This window comes from Phascolarctos cinereus, unplaced genomic scaffold (genome assembly GCF_003287225.1).
Source record: "Phascolarctos cinereus isolate Bilbo 61053 unplaced genomic scaffold, phaCin_HiC Scaffold_1;HRSCAF=81, whole genome shotgun sequence".
In the NCBI taxonomy this organism is placed as follows: domain Eukaryota; kingdom Metazoa; phylum Chordata; class Mammalia; order Diprotodontia; family Phascolarctidae; genus Phascolarctos; species Phascolarctos cinereus.
In genome coordinates, this window is record NW_027555514.1 from 145,789,508 (window position 1) to 145,811,693 (window position 22,186).

General features: G+C 36.6%; 1 protein-coding gene across 1 annotated transcript in view; it reads left to right on the top strand.

The window, feature by feature from the left end:
* The window catches only part of FBXL13 (F-box and leucine rich repeat protein 13), a 238,762-nt gene that overhangs the window by 183,024 nt on the left and 33,552 nt on the right, over positions 1–22,186 (top strand). The window contains 1 exon segment of the mRNA XM_078149993.1: positions 13,116–13,199. Within this exon segment, the coding sequence (XP_078006119.1) occupies positions 13,116–13,199 (84 nt within the window).

A 22,186-nucleotide genomic window follows, 5' to 3' on the forward strand; every position in this document is an offset into this window, starting at 1 on the left:
TTGCATAAAATTATTCTCCTAATTCTGTTCACTTTAATTGACATTAATTCATACAGGTAGTCCCAGATTTCTCTGATATTGCCCATCACATAATTTCTTTTTTTAAATTAATCAATTTATTCCTGATTTTCAACATTCAGTTCCATAGGATTTTGAGTTCCAAATTTTCTCCCCATCTCTCCCCTCCCCTTACCCCAAGATGGTGTGCATTCTTAATATCCCTTTCCCTAATCTTTCCTCTCTTCCATTACCCTCCCTTCTTTTATCTCCTTCCTCTTCTATTTTCCTGTAGGGCAAGATAGAGTTCTATACCCCATTGCCTGTATATCTTATTTCCCAGTTGCATGTAAAAACAATTTTTAACATTTGTTTTTAAAACTTTGGGTTCCAAATTCTCTCCCTTCCTCCCTCCCCACCTACCCTCACTTGAGAAGGCAAGCAACTCAATACAGGTTATATATATATATATATAATATATATTATATATATATATAATATATATATATATATATTATATATATATATATATATAGTCATGCAAAACACATCCATATTAGTCATGTTGTGAAAAACTAACTCTGTTTCCCTTTATCCCATCCCTCCCCTGTTTATTCGATTCTCTCCTTTGACCCTGTCCCTCCTCAAAAGTGTTTGCTTCTGGTTACCCCCTCCCCCAATCTGCCCTTCCATCTCCCTCCCCCTTCCTTAACTCCTTTCCCCCTATTTTCCTGTAGGGTAAGATAGATTTCCATACCCAATTGAGTGTGTATGTTACTCCCTCCTTAAGCCAAATCTGATGATAATAAGATTCACTCATTCTCTCTCACCTTCTATTCCTTCTCACCTCATATTCTATGGTTTGAACTTTTTTTTGTGCTGTTTGCTCATGTTCCCAGCCAATTTTCGACTTTTAAACTCTTTGAGGTAGGGGTCTGCTTCCAGTGTGGACGATGTACTGTGGTTTTTTGCAACTGTTTTCAGAGATACTTCTAGGGACCTGTAAATTTTCGGTTCTTCCAATGTGGTATGATCAAAGGTGAGGTGTTTACTCCTTTCCTGGTCTGTTCTGTGGCCTGTGAGTGACCACAAGCACTCTTTTCTGCCTTGGAACTGTGAGGAGGATTCGCCCTCCACCACGCCAGCACTCCTCCTCGCCCCAGGACTGCCACCCAGACTCAAGCATGGGCAAAGCAAGAGAATCCTGCCTCTATACCAGCAAAGAGATCCTTGCAATCCCCCTCTGATCAGCTGCTTGATACCCCCACCATTTGTGAACCGAGAGCTCCAGAAGCTGCTGCTGCCCTGGGGCTGTGCCAGGACTGGGGCCGAATTGAGCTCCTCTCTTACCGTGGAAAATAGACCTTTCCTACTGACCTTTTAAGTTGTCTTTGGTGTTTGTGGGTTGAGAAGTCTGGAAACCAACACAGCTGCTAGTAATTCAGTCCCTTAAGGCCTGCTGCAGGTACACTGAGGTCCCATCTTTGCCCGCAGCCCATGCTGAACTGTGCTCCTCTCCCGGCCCGGTGCAACAGACCTTTCCCATCAACCATCCAGGTTGTCTTGGGCTGCAAATTTGTTTTACTCTGTGTTTTTTGTGGGTTCTGCTGCTCTAGATTTTGTTTAGAGCCATTTTTATTGGTATTTGGAGGGGTTTGGGGGAGAGTTCAAGCAAGTCACTGCTTTCACTCCACCATCTTGGCTCTGCCCACCATCCATCTCATAATTGCTTATGGCACAACAATATTCCATTGCATTCATATACTATAATCTGTCTAGCCATTTCCCAATTGTTGGATACTCCCTTAGTTTCCAGTTCTTTGCTGCTACAAAAAGAGCTAATCTGATATTTTTGTACATTGGTTGTTTTTCCTCTTTCTTTGATCCCTTTAGGTATAGGCCTAGTATTGACATTGTTGGTTCAAAAGTATTCCCAGTTTACTGACTTTAGGGGTGTAGTTCTAGATTGCTCTATGAAAAAGCTGGACCAATTTACAGCTCTATAAACAATGCATTATCATTTGTGTTTTCTAGCAGCCCATCCAATAATTGTCATTCTCTCTTTCTCTTTTTTTTTGGGGGGGTGTCATTTTTGTGAAACTACTATACCAAATCATTTTGACAATGAATGCTATATAATTTAGTTTCAAATCTGGGAGAGCTATTTCCCCCTTCATTGTAACGCTAGAACACAAGTCATCAAGTCGTTATATTTTTATTGTTGTCCTATAGAGGTCATGTATGTTTTTATCTTTTATGCTAATAAGATTAAATTGAATGGAAGTAAATATAAAACTTTGTGCTTGGGTTTAAAAAATGGACTTTGGAAATACAAGATTTAGGGAGGTATGGTTAGATAGCAGTTTGCTTATAGTAGCCCTGTAATGCAATATACAGCCATCTCAGGATCCACCAGAAATACAGGATTTGGAATAGGGTCTCCTAGGAGGTCTTTGTATGGAAGCATTTGAGAGAAACACTGCTAAAGAAGAAGATAAGAGTCTTAAAATGACCTTCTTTTCTTTCTTTCCTTTCTACTTTTTCCTTTTTTTTTTGTCATATCCTTTTCATACCATATCCCTTTCTATCATCTCCCTCCCATCCCACCCTCATTGCAAAGGACAGGTTTAACATTTCTGCCTTTTTGTGACATCCATTTACAACTTCTTTGTGCCCTACTATACTCCCACAAATGTACCATGTGATGCCAGCAAACATGTACACTTTACGATTCCCATTTGTGCAATGCTATCAGTTTTTCCAGTACTGTGTTGAGCTCCGTTATGTTTATGCCTCTGATCAATCCATACAATTCAGGAAGATGCCTACCAAAGTCTCAAACAACTACTAGCCATGTCTTTCTGGAATTCAGTTAGTTTTTCCCTTACAAATGTAGAAACTTCACCATTTGGTGCATGTGTGTTTAATAATGTTTCATTGTCTATGGTGCTTCTAAGCACAACATAGTTTTCTGTTTCTCTTGATAACCTGAGTTTACATTGTTGGATTATATGAGATCACCATAGTAATTCTTGCTTTCTTGTAATTCTCCAACACAGTGCATTTTGCTCCTGTGTATGTTCTTCACTCTTTATGTATCTATTTTTAAATGTATATTTGAATGCTACAAATTGTATTTTTTTTCTTAACCATTCTGTCATTTACTTTTATCTTGGAATTTAACACATTTCTATATGTAATTGTACTTTTTAAATCTCCGTTTTCCTCCATTCAGTTATTTTTATTGATTTTTCCTTCTTTTTTTCTTTTAAAGCCAGCGTGTGTTACATTAACATTGCATACATTAATATGATCCTAGTCTCTTCCCATATACTCTCCTCTGACTCATATTACCCTGTCTTTTCCCAGTTTCTTGAATTAACTTTTATAATGACTTTCTCATTCTTTCTTTTTCTCTAGTCTTTTATTTTCCAGATTAGATAAAACTGTATAGGTTCAGAATCTTCTCTATTCCCTTCATATTCTCACCATCTGCTTTCTTTAATAACATTGATTTGTGTTACCCTTTTCCAAGAAGTATTAATTCATTTCATCCCCTTTCTTATTTCTTTCCTACTTACAGGCCATTCTAAGAGCTAACCTATCATTCATAGGTGTCACACTTAATACTCCATTTTTATTTGATGTTTCTTGTACATAGTAGGACTCCCAGAAGACAAAAATTTTGTTTTCTCCTCTACTCTTTTCTATTAGTCCAAATGAAGATTCTGCCCCCCTTCATTATTTCTCCTTTTTTGTTTGTTTTTCTTTTTTTAGGGGCCTCCTTTTGAAGAACCTCATGTCTAGGAAAAGTCAATGTAGTATGATAGAAGATTTTTCTCTATGCCTCTCCTTGGTCTGTTCGTTTATATATTTTCCAGTTTTTTCAGTGTTTGCTCCATTTGCCAGTCCTCTCTTTTTCTTCTAGTCATTTCTTCAGAGATTCAGAGATACATCTAAGACAGTCCTCAGAGGAAAAAAAATACATCTCCCAAATTCTTTGTATCGTGTGCAACAGGAGCTGCTCTGAGAGCCTGGATTTGAATCCCCGAATTTGAACCACTCCTTCTGTGACCTCTTATATTCACTTCACCTTTGGCCTCAGTTTCCTCATCTTAAAAAATGAAGGGTTTCAGTTGGATAGTCTCTGAGGTCCATCTAGGTCCACAAGGTCTAAGGTCTATGATCCTCTGCTATGTTGCAGGCTGTTATAGTCACCACTTACCTATCCTAACTTCAGTAAGCATCTCATATTGTAGACCTGGTTGTCCCATGTGTACTTGACTTCCTGGCTGGATGCTGTTGAAGGCCCAGGTACTCTACTAGGCACTCTAACTTCCAGAGTGGGATGCAGACCAGGATTAAATATATTTAGAACAAGCATTGCAAATGGACAATAACTTGGGCATAGAATAAAACTGGAGCCAAAGAGTAAACTGGCTTATAACAAGGAAATCATGCAGTGCTTTCAATGATCCCTAAAATTCACCATGGAACAAAAATTAATCTTTTTACAAAAACAAAAACTCATAAATGCTTTCTCAGTGATGATGGATGGATATGAATTTTGAAACACTATTGTCTCTGAAGAGTCAAAGTTACATGTGATGTAAAGGACAAAAAAAGATACACAAAAGTGAGGGAAAAATAAACTTTCACATATTTCCAATTATAACCTAGTCATAAGAAGTGATATATTACCAGAGACTGGCAAGGGGGCAAGCCTGTCATGTAACAAAAGTGAAAAACAACTTGATGGACTGCCCAAATGCTACCCTGGTATTCATGAAAAACTAAAAAGACTTGTAGGAAGCCCCTTTATCATAGTAAGTGGATCCTTTTTTGGAAGATATTTGGTAGAACACGAAAGAGAATCACACAGGATAAGAAGGCAAGAATGGGCTGTAATCTGCACCAGTGCAGAGAATACCTAAGCTGATTAGATCACAGATCTATTCTAGTATTTAAATGTCATTTTTCAGTCTATTTGTAACCATTTCCAATTGGATCTTTTTTCCTACTGGTAATAAAATAGAAAAAAGTGGTACTTTTCAAGACTTTTAAAAACTGTTCAGACAGATTTTTTCAAACTTACATTACCATATGGTAGCATTTCTTTACTCTCAACAAGACTATTAAAGCCTCTTAAAATTCTATTCTGAGTTGAAGGGTGAATATTTGCAGCTGCCTGACTCAGTCTGATTTGAGCTGATAATATATTTTTACTGATATTTTACACATTAGACATTTGTTACAGAAATTTGTTGCAAAGATTTTTCCTAGTTTTTCTTCTGATTTTGCATTGATTTGGTAGTGAAAACAAAATGTGACAGTTGTAAAGCACTTTGTAAAACTTGAAATGCTATATAAATTCCAACTATTATTAATATTATTATTAAGTATAGTGTGGTAAAATTGTCAGATCTTTGCTTAAGATAAATCACTTTTATAGTAGTGTGGAGGAATGGACTGAAGTGAGGAAAGACTGGAGGCCAAAAAGACAATTAAGAAATACTACAGTAATCCAGATGAGAAGGGATGAGGGCCTAAACTAAGGTGGTAGCTAGCGATGAATAGAGAAGAGGGCCTGATATGAGATGGTCTAAATCTGAGGTATCAAACATACTACCCACCAGCAATACTCTATATAGTGTGGCCTGAACTGAATTAAAATGGAATTGGGAAATAGTCAATAAAATAAATAAAAACAATAAAACATAGATAACATTACATTTTAAAACTAAGTCAAGATGTGACCTACAGAAATCCTTATGAACAGATTAGTGGTACCTATTTCTATTTGAGTTTGTCACCACTTGTTGCAGGATATATATGACAGGATTTGGCGGTTAATTGGATATGTGGTTTAAGGGACCATGAAGAATCAAGGATAACACTACAGTTAGTAAGCTGGAAGACCACAACAATGGTAGTGCTGTCTACAGAAATAGGGAAATTTGGAAAAGGGATGGATTTAGGGGAAAAGATACATTCAATTTTAGACATGTGTTTAAGAAGTCTCAGGTTTGCATGACTGCAGGTTTATAATCTATATCAAAGTGTTTGCCTTCTCAAGGAGGGAGGAAGGTAGAGAGAGAGGAAATTTGGAACTCAGAAATTATGAAAATTAATGTTAAAAATTGTTTTTAACATGTAATTGAGAAAAAATTAAGACATTATTTTAAAAAAAGAAATCTTGAAATAACCAGTTTGAAATGTCCAATAGGCAGTTTGTGATAAAAGACTGAAGCTCAGAAAAAAGAATAGGACTGAATATATAGAATCATATGTCATCTACATAGAGGTAGTAATTAAACCCATGGGAGCTGATTTGGTCAGTGAGGGGGAGAGAAGAGTAGGGAGTCTTAGAGCCTTGAGAAATCCATAAGAGGTATGGTTGAGATGATAAACCAGCCAAAGAGACTGAGAGCCCTAGTCTGTAAAGAACTAAAATAACCACACTAACTTGCATAATAAACTCATTTTTAAGTATTTTAACAGGTACTTTGGGACACCAAGTTAATTGATAAATATGCATCAGAAGTATTTTAATAAGACAGTAAGATAACATTCATAGACCACAGCCTTTTGAGGAAAACATCTTACTAAATGATAAAAAGAATTTTTAAAAAGCTTGAAATAAAAATAATTGGAAAAAGTTCTTACTTTTTGTTTATTTTGGTGAGTTCCCAAACCAGGCCCCCAACAATAAAGACAGATGTTGCTTCAGAACCTTGCTCTTAGACAAAAGACTTTCTATTATGGGGCCTCATCCACAGTAGCTTCCTGTAACAAATTTACTGTCTTAGACCAGTGACTGATTCCTTCCTGCCACCTACAGATAGATATAGACTATCTGGTCACCTCTTTTCCTGGGAGTTCCCTACCATCTTGGGAACACATCATGTTTGTATGAGTACTTAAATTTCTGACTCATTGAGGGACATATAAACTCATACAAAAAAGTTTATTGAAATAGCCCTACACATTGTAAGAGAGGAACTCTTTTGGGGAATAATGTCTTTCATTTATAAGGAAAGAGATGAGAGTAAGACAATGGAAAGGGAACTGCTTTTGGTTAATTTTAGACCTTTACTGCTTCAGGTATCCATGATTTTTCACTGGCTTGAGTAATCTTCCACCTGATCATATGGCAACCCCCATCATGCTTTATTAGATGGTCTTAACAGGTTGTTATACTAAAAATTCATCATTTGGTGGTCCTAGTGATGAGCCTTTCCAAACTCAAGTAGGCTGGCCTTTAGACTACAGAGAGAACATCTTTAGACTTTTATTCCTCTTGCCTCCCTCTAAATGTTAACATACCACAAAATTCTTTTTTCTTCACATCCTTTCCCTCGGTGATTTCATGTACTGTGGCTTCAGTTAACACCTCTATTCATATAGCACCTAAATCTATCTCTGATCCCAGCCTCTCCCCAGAGTTCCCAGTTTTACAATTGCCCTGCCTAAATATGCTGCTAGTGCATCAAATGCAACATATCCCAAACAGAATTTATCTTGTTCCCCTGACCCTAAATCTAGCCTTCCCCTCGTCTTTCTAATTTCTTTTGGGGTGTCACTATCCTCCCAGTCACTTCAGAGTCATCTATCACCTTTGATTCTTCTCTCTCCTTCATCTTCCATATGCCATCTGTTCAGTTGAGACAGGTTACTTTTAGTTTCCTTTTCTCTTTTTGCTACGTAATTTTGTTCACACAATCCTTAGGCTACAGTAGAGCTCTTTCCCCCACAGAGTATCTATTTATTGAAATACTCCCTTTCTTCACTGCCCAACTAAAGTGCCATTTCTCAGAAAAACCTTTCCCTAAACCCTGTAGCTGAAAGCAACCTTTTCCCCTTCTTATTCATCTTAGCAGTTTCAGAACTTCTCCTTTGCAAGCATCCCCTGCAATCCTTATTGGTTTGGTCATGATTTAGCTTTGAAAATATAGGCTAATCAGAAATTCAGTCAGCTCCTCAAATTGTCTCTTCTGGCTTAAAAACTACATTAAAAATTGACTAACAAAGAAGATGGAAAGTGACTCTTATTTATAATAATATTCCTCTTACATTTTACAAGTAAGAAAGCACACTTTTTTGGACTGATAACTGAAGAGTATGATGTGAAGTTTTCTTTAGTTTAATTTTCAAGCTATGAGAGTTTTTCTTAAGGAGAAGTTGTAGTGGGTGTAAATATTTTTTGAGTGATTTTGAATAAGAGAGTGAAAATATGATAACTATAGACTGTTGAATATCGCAATTTAGAAAGTTTACTGCATTGCAGAGTACATACTGATTACATAAAGAAGGCATTTCTAACTTGGCTACATAAAAGTGAAATTTTGGTGAGTGATTTCAGACGGTTTTATTGTTCAAATCAATAGCATAATTTTCCACTTGAGATCTAAACATACTTGACTTCTCAAAGATAGGGCAGAGACCAAATGTAGATATTTAGCCTGCTGATTTTATTCAAGTAGTTGGATTTCTATAAAAGCATAACTTAAATTCACTTACCATTCTTCTAACATCTGCATAATAACATCCACATCTGGAATCCAGATCATATACACAGACCCTATAAGAGTTGCGAGTTGATTTTTGTATGGGGGGAAAGAGGAGGTTGGTTGTTTTTTAGGTCATTGATCTCTCCTTTCTAGCAAAGCTACATCAAATATAATGATTAATTTCCAGGCTCAAATACCCACATGCATGATTATAGAATAAAGATAATACACTAGTTTATTTTTAGGTTGTAATGAAGCATTACTTCATATTAGAAGTTGGGGTTTCAACTATGATTCGAATCAGGCACAATACCCAATATATTTTTCTCAATCTGGAACATTCTCTGGAAAGCGGAAAGGTGGGAAATATGATCTAGTTTTCTGCGTAAGGAAAGATTGGGTAACTTTTTCCTTCCAGTCTTGCAAGGCCTGGTTCAGTGTCGGTGTACAAACTCAACAAAAAACAAAATCATTTGAAATGTAAAAAGTACAGCTCTAAGCACCAGATATGGTACTTAGCCCCTCAGTCAGCTAAAGATTATTGACAGTGGTAAGAAATTCAAGGTTAAGAATGGAGTGGAGGTAAAAACAGGTCTTGGGGAGAATCAAAAAATCTATGCCAGGATTGGCATTGCCTTATAGATGTGACTTGTTGGATTAGTCAGGTGGGAGAAAAGTGTGTGTGTATGTATCTGGACTATAGCAAGAATGGACAGTATTAGGGGCAGCTAGGTGGCACAGTGGATAGAGCACCAGCCCTGGAGTCAGGAGGACCTGAGTTCAAATCCGGCCTCAGACACTTGACAGTTATTAGGTGTGACCTTGGGCAAGTCACTTAACCCTGATTGCCTCACCAAAAAAGCAAAAAAAAAAAGGGGGGGACAATATTGTCTGTAGGTAATCATTTAAGTTGGATAAGAAAAGATCACACTACTGTTGAATATGTAGTTCTGCGCCCTCACTGCCTCTTGCTTCTCCTACTACTTGAAATTCCCATATTACCTATCCTCTGGAAAAAAAAACAGTTATTGAAAATAACTATTCAAATGTAAATGTGTACTGGGAGAAAATAAGGATAGCCACACTTTTTATTATTGCTCTTTGTGTACAGTAACAGATTGTATATTTGTTGTCCAAAAACCAGTGTAGCTGAGTTTAGAGAGGCTCATCACCAGGTTGACCATACTTAGATCCTCAAATGGGGTTGTGATCTCATTGAGTTGAAGGTTCTCTCCAAAGTTACAAATCACAACTCATCCATCCAAGGACATCTGAATCAGTGTGATTCTTGTCCTTATCATTCCATAAATTCTCAACATAAGGTTGGTTTACCCAACATAATGAGGCTTTCCTTGCTTTCTCCTGGTATCTTAATGATGCCAATGGAGTACTCTAGCTGTCCACCTGTCATCTGTTGCCTTTGCTACGTAACCAGCCCATGTTCTGTTCCTGTCATGTAATTCCTTGATGACATTTTTGTTCTTGTTCTTATTCCTTATTGGTCAAGTCAACATGCATTTATTAAGTCAACAAGAATTTACTAAGCACTTACTGTACACCTGGCACATAGTAAAAAAAAAAGAAAGAAAGAAAGAAAAGCTCTGAGGGTACATTGCAAGTAAAATGAAAGACAGTCCATGCCCTCAATGAACTTACATTCTAATTGGACATAAAAGGGAGCTAGAAGTGAGGAGGAAGGAACCCAAGGAGGCAAGTTAAGGTGGTGAACTCTAGAGAATGAAACATGGCTGGTCTGGGCCCTTTCTCAAAGTGGAAGTCCCAGGAGAAACTCACCAGTTGATTATATGTTGCAGCTTGCTTATATTCACCATGAATTTTTCCATTACCCTCTTTGTGATGCTTATTTTTAATTCCTTGGGGACTGTTATATTCTGTGTCTCACTGTTATACAGCAACATTGGTAGAGTGTTGCTATTAAAAGGATAGCCCTTTGTTTCTGTAGGAAGATTGGGTTCATTAAAAGAGCTTTGTGATTCCCCCAAAGCAATCCAGACTACTCTCCTCCTTCTGTTCACCTCTGGTCCTAATTCATAGCCATTATATACTATCTGTCCTAGATATGCATATCTTATGATATTGTCCATCTAAGTGCATGATGTAGTCTGGGCATTAGACATTCTTAATCCATTGTTCTTTCCTATGTAGATAGTTAGGCACAGTTCCTTTGAATGATTACAGATTTATTTCAGGAGATTGTGCAGTATTCTGAAGCTTGACACAATTAGTAAAATGCCTTTTGCAGACCGGGACATCTGGAAGACCTCCCCATTTATGGGGAATCCTTCTTCAGCTTGGAATATGAGCGGAATCTCCTGTGATGAATAACTTTTTTGAGCATATATCTCTTTATTACGCCTTGCCTAATATTTGTGCTTGAAAGTCTGAGGATTATTGAACAGGGTTATATATGCTAGCCATAGAATGATGACATTTTTGGCCACAGCAACTCCTGAAGGCCATCTGTTGGGGTGTGGAGGTGCTGTAATCTTCATTGATGAACATAGTACTTACACTGACAAAGTCATGTATCTTAAAGTATTGGTGTTATCCATATACATTTCTTTATCCTTTCCATCATCTCCTGTTAAACTTTAAGCTGCTTGACAACAAGGGCTGGGTGTGATTTATCTTTGTCTCTCTCTTAGCACCTTGAATAGTGCTCTCTACATAGACATTTAATATACATTTATAGAATGAGCAAACAAATGATCTTGAAGAATAAATGGATGTGCACCAAAATCAAACAAAGCTATGGATTTCAAAGATTGAAGAAGATGAGACTAGAAATAAAACAGACCATTTGAAAAGGAAAAGACATAGAGAATGTGAATAGAATATAAGAAAGCAAGGTAGTAAGCTCCTTGGGAGCCAGGACTATCTTATTTTTGTCTATCTCTAGCATCAAGCACAGTCGCTGACATCTATTGCAGTGGCCTTCTAATTTGTCTTCTTACTTAGAGTCATTTCACTCTTCAAAATATCTTGAACACAACTGCTCAAATGATTTTCCTCAATCATAGATCTGGCTATGACACTCCCTTACTCAGTCAATTACAGTGGCTCCCAATTGCCTCTAGGATCAAATGCAAACTCCTTGCTTTGCCTTGAAGGTTCTTTACAAACTAGTCCCATTATTCATCTTCCTGTTCTCACTAGTCCAGCCAAACTGGTCTTCTCTCTGTTCCTCATACAGGGTACTCTGCTTCTCATCCCTATGCCTTGGCATTGGCCATCTTCCATGCCTGGAATTCACCCTCTTCTCACGTTTACCTCAAAGAATCCTTCATCTCCTTCAAGATTCAGCTCAAGTACTACCACATAAAAGAACCATCCCTAATTTGTCTCAACTTTGCTCTCCCTCATTATCTACATTGTATTTAACTCTTCCTATTTATTTTTTATTATTCCATATATATTTATTCTGTATCTACATATGCATTTATAGTTTGCATATTAAATTTGATTCACTTGGAGATATAATATTTTAATGTTTAACATGAGTTAATGTTAATAAGGCATAAAACAGACAAACATATGCTTGCCTAAGCAATGGAAGAATGTTTTGAATAATGAATTAGGCTCAGAATTAAACAGAAAGATGAGATTGAGCCAGTTTGCATATGAGAAACTGTACTTTCAATGATTCTGTATTACTCAGTGCTGAAAAAACCCATCCTTTTAACTTTAATATTCTCTTTTATTGAAATGTAGTATATTATAGTAGATAGTAACTCACTGATATGGCAATATAATCAGGAAGATCTGGGATCAAGTCTTTCCTCTGATAAATACTCTGTGACCATGAGCAAGTTACTTAACCTTTTGGTGTTCCAACCAGTTCTCTTAAGTTTATAAATCACTAATGGACTGCCTTGTCTAAATCAGGACAAAAAAAAAATCAAGACTTCCACAAAGGAAGTCATCAAGCTGATCAAAGATCTGTTTTTTAAAAATCTCCTCATGGTGCTATGTAGATAAAAATCATGGAGAACTAGTAGATTAGAAGAATCAAATTTCAGTGACCCATAGGGCCATGAAAAGATACATGGCAGGTGTAAGTACCTTGCAGCATATGACCAATAATAATTTACTCAAAAGATGTGGGTATAAAAGAGACAGTCAAGGTGAGTTAGTCATATAATAGGAATAGGTGGTAGGTGAATAGGCTATTTGTGTCTATTATACTAAGATATTGAAAGAACCAATGGAAGGCTTCTACCATGTTGGGTAGGTTCTTTATGAAAGATTTATGGAAAGACAGGAGCAAGAAGTGCACAAAATGAGAAGCAACAGGTTTGTCGTCATCTGCCCAGTTAGAAGAAGTACATACTCTGGATAAGCTCATAAATCTATCAAAGTATTGAGGTAAAAGCAATTTATTCATTTAGTCAAATACATATTTACTAAGTGCCTCCTATGTGCCAGAGACATATATGTAATAAAAGTTACATTTATTTTGAATATAATCCTGAGCTGTTTCCCCCCTCTCCAAGTTTACATAGATTAAACTGTTACAAGCTTATTAAAAATATATATATTCCAGAAGCTTGAACTAATAAAAATTTTATTTTTATTAAATATTTTCAGGCTTTGACATCACTCTCCAGTCATAAAAAGTTAAAAGAACTTCCTATTTCTGAGTGTGAATATATCACGGATTCAGGGATTAAGGTAAGGTAATTAAGATTCATTATTACAAATTCAAAGACAAAATCGTTTTAGCTAGGAGTCATTGTGGTGCAGTGGAGAATATTGGATTAGGAGTCTTAAGGGACCTGAATTTTAGTCCTAGTGCTGCCATTAAGTGCCATTAAATAATTGTGGATAAGTCATTTAACCTCCCTCACCCCCACCTTCTTCATCTTTAAAGTGAAGATTTTCTAAATAATTTCTAAGTTACCTTCCAGCACCAAAATTCCATGAATACAATTAGATCTAAAAACTACCACCAACAACAAAACAAGTGCATTAACTAGTATTTAGTACACCTAAACCATCCATTCCAAAGGATAATTTGGGAGTGAGATTGCCCCTACTATGTTCCTTCATATGTCCCAACATTACGCTGCCTGTCAATGTACTTGGTGTAGATAGAGAATCAGAATGGAATGAAATGTATTTATAGTTCCAAAGGAATTCAAAGAAAAATGATTTGAATTTTTGGTCAAAATGTGTAACTTGTGAGGAAATTATTACATTTTAAAAGCAATTTATGTTTTATTATGTTTGAAATGTATCATAACATTAAAAAGAAAAAAGGTGACTTCATTAAGAACTCTCCCTTAGGAAGTAGGTTAGGGATTCTTGTTTTTCAAATATATAGATAACTGAGCCAAATTTATAAAAATAAAAGCCATTCCCCAATTCATAAATGGTCAAACAATATCAACAATTTTCAGAAGAAATCAAAGCTATCAATTGTCATCTGAAAAAAATGCTCTAAACCACTAATAATTGGAGAAATGCAAATTAAAACAATTCTGAGGTACCACCCCACAACCATTAGATTAGGTAACATGACAGAAAAGGAAAATGACAAATGTTAGAGGGGAATGTGAAAAAATAGTTACCCTAATACACAGTGAAGTGGTCTAACCATTCTGGAGAACAGTTTGTAACTATGCCCTAATGGCTAGAAAATTCTTCATGCGCTTTGACCCAGCAATACCACTATTAGGTCAGCACCCCAAAGAGATCGAAGCAAAAGAACCCATATGTACACAAATATTTGTAGCCACTCTTTTTGTGGTGGCAAAGAATTGGAAACTGAGGGGACATTCCTCAACTGGGGAATAACTGAACAAGTTGTGATATATGAATGTGATGAATGCTATTGTGCTTAAGAAATGATGAAAGAGGTGGTTTCAGAAGAACCTGAGAAGACTTACATGAAGTGGAGTAAGCAGAACCAGGAAAACACTGTATACAGTAACATCGATATGATCAAATATGAAAGACTTAGCTATTCTAGTCAGTATAGTGATCCATGAGATTCCATGGGATTCATGATGAAAAAGGTTATCCACTTGGTCCAGAGATAACTGATGGTATCAGAATCCAGATCAAAGCATATTTTTTTCCTTTATTTTTTTTTTGCTCCCCCCACCCTAACCCTGCCAAACATGGCTGATGTAGAAATATGTTTTACATGACCTTCATATGTATAATGAAGGTATTTCTTGCCTTTTCAATGGGTGGGGGAGGGGTAGAGGGAAAAGAAAGAATTTGGAGCTGAAAATAAAAATTTTTTAAATTTTTAAAAGAAATGGATTAGTGTAAATAATACTAATCTAATAATACATCATTATTGCCATCTAATGGCAGCTTTCCTAAATTACAGACACAAGCTTTCTGGGGAATCCTGATCAGCCTTTGAGGGGCATAATTGACAGATCTCATGTAAAATAACACAACCATCTCACACTTCTATCCATGAGAACCTTCTAGAGGGATCAAGAGAATTACAGATCATATGTGTTTTCTCCCTCATTAGAATGTGAGCTTCTAGAAAGAAGGGACAATCTTATTTTTCTAATTGTATCCTTAGCATTTAACATAGTGCTTTACACATAGTAAGCATTTAATAAATGTCATATTCATTAATTCAGTATATTAAGGTTTAAAAATATTAAAACAATTTAGAATTTTGAAAACTTTTTTGATTCTTCTTAGAAAATAATCAGTCATTTCCCAATTACCACTCCCCTCCCCACACACCGAAAAGAGGTATAGTTATGCAACATTTACACACTGATCACTGAATCTTGCTTCTATATTGGGTAATATGATTAAATCTCTAATAGAAGATAGGAATATCAAACATTTAAACAACATGATACTGTGGGAAGAACGCTAGTCTCAGAGCCAGAAAACCATGATACCAGTCTCAGGTCTTGAGGCTAATAATATTTGTGACATCTGTCTCACAAAGTTGGGTTTGTTTGTCTACTATATTTGTGATTTTTTTTTTCTTTGAGACTGCGGCACTTATCACTAAGAGGTACAGCAGTCACTCATAGGCTCAATCGCACACCTGATTGGCTTAGGAACATTGACTTGCACCATTTTGCCCCTCCTCATATAGCGCATTGACCCCACTATTGAGGGTTCACCATATTGGTGCAGACAAGAGCAGACATCCAGTGCAGTTCAGAAGTCCCAAGTTCAAGAGATCTTCTGCTCCTTGATAGGAGGGATATTACAGGTGTGACCATCACCTCCCACCCCCCCACTGTGATATCATTGGTGTAGGAACTCCTCATTTTACCAATGCAGATTTGCAACTACTCTGCAATTTACAAGCTTGGAAAGCTGCTTGGGGCCATTGAGAAGCTAAGGACTTTCCTTGAGTCACACAGCCATTGTCATGTGTCAGAGGCAGGACTTAAGCCCAAATCTTTCTGTGATCCCAGGGCTGACACCTAGCCATTACTTAACATCTCTTTTTAAAGAGTTATCAATAGCAACAATGGTAACTGGAATGTATATAACTTTGAGAGTCAAAAATGCTTTTTATAGATTATTCAATTTGTTGTAAAGAGAGTACTTTATAAATTTTGGTATGCTATAAAAGAAGGAGCTAATAATAATTAAAAGAAAACTAATAACATGATTGGAGGAAATAAATCTTTGAAATGGTAAATATGTACTTAGATGAGAAGGTATGAAACATTTTGACAAGTTTCACACCTAAAGATTATTGAAAAAAATTGCTTTTCCATGGCATTATAGTAACTGACTTTAAGTGAGTGTAGAAATTATGAGCAAAAAATTATGAAGGGTCAGCATAAATGAAGTACATCTGATATATCATGTCATCATAACTATCATTGTGCATTATGGCAATTAAACAGAAAAGCAGAGAGAAAGAGACAGGGAGAGGAGACAGAGAGGGGAAAGAAAGGAGAGGAGCCGTGTACAAAGTGAGCCTGGACATTTATTAGTGCTTCTGTTTTTCAGGCACTATTCTAAGTATTGGAGATACCAATATAAGCAAGCAATATAATCGCTGCCCTCAAGGAACTTACATTCTAATAGAGGAAGACAACACAAAGGACAACTGTAAGGGGGATGAAGGAGGTTACAGGATGAGGCAGCAAGGTGAAGAAAAAAAAACAGTAGAACAGAGGCCTCGATCTGGGCAATCTAAGAGAGAGGCTTATCTGTCAGAGCCCAGGGTCCATCCAGGGGCAGAAGCCAAGTGTCTTGATGGGGACGAGGTGGAGATGAGGGCTGGAGGGGGAAGCAGTTTGATTTGGAGATTACCAGGAGGTGAGGTGGGGGCCTGGCTATTAATAATCCATGATTAATTACTTGAAGCATTATTAATCTTTTACAGCCAAACCAAATATTTCTGGAGCCTCTTGTATAGAGGGGGAGGGCCCTGGGAAGGGACAAGGAAAAAAAGGGTTTTGTAGCCTTCAGAGTGCTTTCTCACAATAGGGAGGTTTGGGGAGGAAACCCCTATCCCAATGTGCTGTTATCTTCATCCTTGCCAGCTTTCTGTCTAAAGATGAGACCAGGGCTGTACCTGTCTGAGGGCAAAGGAGGATATTGCCTTTGACTTGTGCCAAGCTATTACCAGCACTAAAATGCCCTCCTATATCATGCTGATAACACCTTAGAATAAGTGGACCTATTGACCAAGGGCTTCCAAAATCCCCAGGCTGTGGATCTCTCTCTCTTGAAGAATTGAGAAGGCCTTGTTAAACTTAGTCCTTCACAGTTGCTTCTAAGGTGCCTCAGAGAACATTTTCCTTTGTCCTGGCTTCCCTAATATCTTTATCTTGTACAAGTATTCAATATCACATCACTTTTTCCTAATGAAAAGAGAAGCACCAGAAGAAGAGACTACTAGTAAAGGCTTTTACTTTAACCACCCATATCTGCTGAGGCAGACCGGAGAGAGGGAAGGAGACAAGGAGAGTGTTTATGTGATTGGGTGAAAAGAGTTAAGCTGAAGGGAATTTGGATTGTGAAGTGGGGTTATTTGGAGGGCCTTCGGAGAGCTAAAGGGAAATATAAGGGCAATGAGGAGGGGTATTAGGAACATTAATCTTTTTAATTATCACTTTGTATTTATTCAAAACAAGCCAAACAAAACAAAGCTCAGTATTGTGGACTCAAGTGAAGGAAGTTTGTCCATTAAAGATCCTGCTCTGTACAGTGAAATAGACTGATACGACAACATCTGTATGTCAAGATTTATGCCGTTAAACAAATGGTTAATGGGGACCCAGACCAAGCTTTCAATCCAATACTTTAATCTGATAAACCCAACACACTTCCTTCATGGTCACTTTTTTTTAAGTTTAGAAAACTAATAACATAAACAAAAAATACATATTTACAACAATGTGAACATTCACTGGTTCTAGCGTTGGAAGACTTCAGAGCAAATCCCTCCTCTGATGCTTGTTACCCATTTGGCCTTAGCAAGTCATTTAATCTCCTTGGGTTTTAATATATGTTCTGTAAAATGAGGGGGTTGGACCAGATGATCTCCAAGGACCTTTCCAGGTCTGGATCTGTGATTTCCTGTTAACTGTTACAGAAGCCATAGGCCTCAGACTGCAGAGATAACTATTGATAGTAGAACTATGAAATCGCACCAGGTAAGACCTCTTCGGGGCAAAGCACAAGAGTCCTTCCTTGTGTGTCTATTTATGTTTCCCTCTGTCCCGTATGTTTATGCAGTTTTAAAGTGGTTGTAACCATAAGTTGTTAAATGTCTTAAGGAGTAGCATTTTTAATCAGATTAGACTTGTAGGGAGAGCCAACATGGTCCCGTCACATGAATGATGCTAACATGTCTCATTTTTAAACTAGGGCTCTCATCCTCTTCTTTTTCTAATCATTGTATTCAATGTTTATAACATTAGCCAATTCCGAACTCTATATAGGCGTGAATTTTCCTTTCACCCTTGAACAAATGGCATTTATGCATTTATCTAACAGATTCTGCCTGCATATTAAACTCCAGTAACCATTAACAAATGAAAATTGGCATTTTATAAGTATGTTTTCATTTAAAAAACCTTGATTTTAGTGGTAGAGAGTTAGTAAAAAAAAAAGTAATTCTAAAGCACAAATCACAATTATTTAAATTAACATTTAATCTTTGGAGTTTAAAAATAAGTGTAATTTTTAGATTAGCTAATTTTCCTTTTTGTAGACATTCACTAGTATTAGTTTTTTAGTCATTTATCTCTCGCTCTCTCTCCCTCTCTCTCTCACACACACAACACACACACACACACACACACACACGCACACACGCTCTCTCTCTCGCCCTTCCTTTCACAAATACATACATAACCACACATAAGAGCATACATATGAATGTGTTTGTGTGTGCAGTTGATCTTTTTTTTTTTTCAGTTAGGCAGTGGGGTTAAATGACTTGCCCAGAGTCACACAGCTAGTGTTATGTGTCTGAGGCCGGTTTTGAACTCAGGTCCTTCTGAATCCAGGGCCGGTGCTCTATCCACTGTGCCACCTAGTTGCCCCTTGTGCAGTTGATCTGGACTAAATATTGTTCTCCCTGCACACTGATTTATGTTCTCCCTGATTAAATCAAATCAGCCTGCCAAGCCTAGAAAACCAGAAGTTTCATGTTTGGCAATGGGATTTCCATTTTCAACCTAGACTGAAAAATAAAAAGACTCACAAAATTATTTAAAATGTATAGCTGAATTATGTATTTATAAAAAGCTTTCAAGGTAAATAATATTTTTTCATTGGTTCTATCAATGCTACCTAATAATAAAGCTTCCACATGAGTGAGTGAGTAAATTCCTCACTAATAAAATTACAGATTATTAAAGTATTAAACCATGATATGGTAATATCCAAATGAAACTGAATCTTTCCAAATCTGGCATTTTGATAATTAAATTGGCAAGTAGCTAAAGAAAAGGAATTCTAAGAAAAATACTCAATCACTTTACTATTGAACATTTTTATTGAAAAAGTATGCCTCCCAGAAGAGCAAAATGAGTTTAGGCAAACTGCATATCTAATGTCTGCAAGAAAGGGGAACTGAAATCACTGAGAGTAATTAAAACCAGATTCTAAAAGTCAATAAATCTGCGTCTCTAGACACTTCATCTTCATGTTCTGTGGTTTCTAGTGAAACACTGAAATAAAGTAACTTTTTATTATTTTCATGATTGTTGCATACTTTACCCTTGGTTATGTTTTGCAATTATTATCAAGTAACTAGTGTTACCAGAATTAGGTAAATACGGAATTGCTGGCTACCTGACAACATGTTGGATTTAGAGTTAGCCAGTGCTGTGGCTATTAGGCATTAGATGTTGACATTAGCCACAGTTTGGACTTTAATATGAGGTGATTTATAACATAGTTCAATAAAAAGCAAATAGTTGGTTTGGTTTTTTGGGATTTTTTTAGGCAATTGGGGTTAAGTGACTTGCCCAGGGTCACATAGCTAATAAGTGTCAAGTGTTTGGATTTGAACTCAGGTCCTCCTGACTTCAGGGCCGGTGCTCTATCCACTGCACCATCTAGCTGCCCCTGGCAAATAGTTTTTTATTGTATCTCTGTCAATAAGTTGGCATCACCCAAATGCTATACTCTGAGTGAAAGGCAATTGTTTGTAAAATATGTTTGAAAGAAATGGTGGTTTCCAGAATTATACTCTAATGGCCTGAAAGAATTAATTCATTTTCAGAAATATATGTTCAAGGAGAATATACATGTATTTTAAAACAGAAATTGGCTGCTTTCCAGCATCAGCCCAGGTGCAGAGGATTACCAGAGGCATAGGCTGGAAGGAGTGGCATAAGAATGAATGAATAAATGAGCATTTATTAAATGCTTACTAAGTGGCAAACACAGTATTAAAAATAGAAAAATGAACTAGTTCTTCCTTTCAAAAAGGGAAAAAACACATAAAGAAGGGATCAACTGCAGGATAAATGGAAAGACTCAGTGGGCCTTTTTTTTTCCTTTTTGTTTATAAGTATTAAGTTTATCCAAATCTGAAAGCTATAATCTCTTACTTTCCATATCTGTTTTCATTTTGTTAGCTTTTTAATCTTACTAATTAATATTCTCTTTATATCTACTAACTAATGAATTTATATTGAAACTGTTTCTGAAATCATGATGTCAACTCTTCACAAAGACACATGAGACCTCTTCATTCTTCTGAGTTTTTATATTGACAAGAAGTGTGAAGACATGTCCAGTTAGGAGATTAGGATAATTAGGAAAGATTTATGAGATGCATATTTTTATATGCAGAAATTAGGGGTGGAGGGAGATATGGACAGCATTCATGGAGACACAAAGACCACAAATACAGTGTTTATTTTGTAAGGTCTTATATCCCACCCTTCCTCATAGCTGATTCCTCCATCTCTTATACTTACTGTGTTTCATGATTGCTTTCTGGATCTGCTTTTCAGACTTCCTACACTTGACCCTGCTTTTTTCCAGATGGATTTCCTCAGTATGATTTGGCCTTTCATGAGAATCCTACCTTGGTTCTAATTATTGGTACCTTCAAGTAATCCATATTAGTCTGCAATAATGAGAGAATATAGATTATTATATTTTTCTTCGAGAAGATATAGATGTATCTATCTCTTAAAATATTAGAGCCAAGTACTATGTCCAACCATCTTGCTACACTGCCTATCACAGCAATATATACATGGAAGCATTTAATACCAATAATAATCTACTTGTTATTCAGTCTTTGCATGTTTCTCAGAGCATAATGCTCACCTTTTTGTTATTATTCCATACATTTACAACTTTGTCATGAAAACCTCAATGCAAATAGTGATGGAAGGCCTAGAGGATAGAGAGCACTGGCCTTGGAATCAGGAAGACCTAGGTTCAAGTCCTCTCTAGGAGGGGGGCTCTGTGACTCTGATCTAGGCAGGTTTTTTTTTAACTTCTCAGTGTTCTACACAACTCTCTAACATTTTTTTAGCTGCAGAGCAGGTACTTTACTACATTAATAGGAAGAAGTTTTCTATATCCACCAATGGATAACAAATGGATCTTACCAAAAATTAGTAGTGATCATACAATACCTACTTATCGCTTTCTGCTCCAGAGCTCAGGTACTGTACCATGTGTAAGTATTCATATTGGTTCCTCCATTATCTAAGTTATAATAGCTTAAATTTATGGAGTGCTTTAGATGTGTTATCTCATTTGGTCCTGACAACAACCCTTTAAAAGTACGTAGTTGCCCAATAATATCCATTATGAAATTATCCAGCGAGTTTTTTCTTTGACCATTGAACTTTAATTTGATAATTTATTGGCACAATGGATTGAGTGCTAGGCCTGGAGTCAGGAACATCTGAGTTCAAATCTAGTCTTAGATACTAGGTATGTAACTTCTGTCTGCCTTGGTTTCCTTGTCTGTAAAATGGGGATAATAGTAGCACAGGCTTGTTGTCAGAATCAAATGAGGGTAATATTTGTAAAGGGCTTGACATAGTTCATGGCACAGAGTTGGCACTATATGAATGCTAGCTGTTATTATTGTTACCTGTTAAATAAGTCTTTTCTATAAGTTACAAAATGTTTCTTGTTCAAGATCATAATACATTTCATTTTCTTCCCAAAGGCAACAAAATTCATTCCTAATAGCCCAGTATTGGAATTGATAT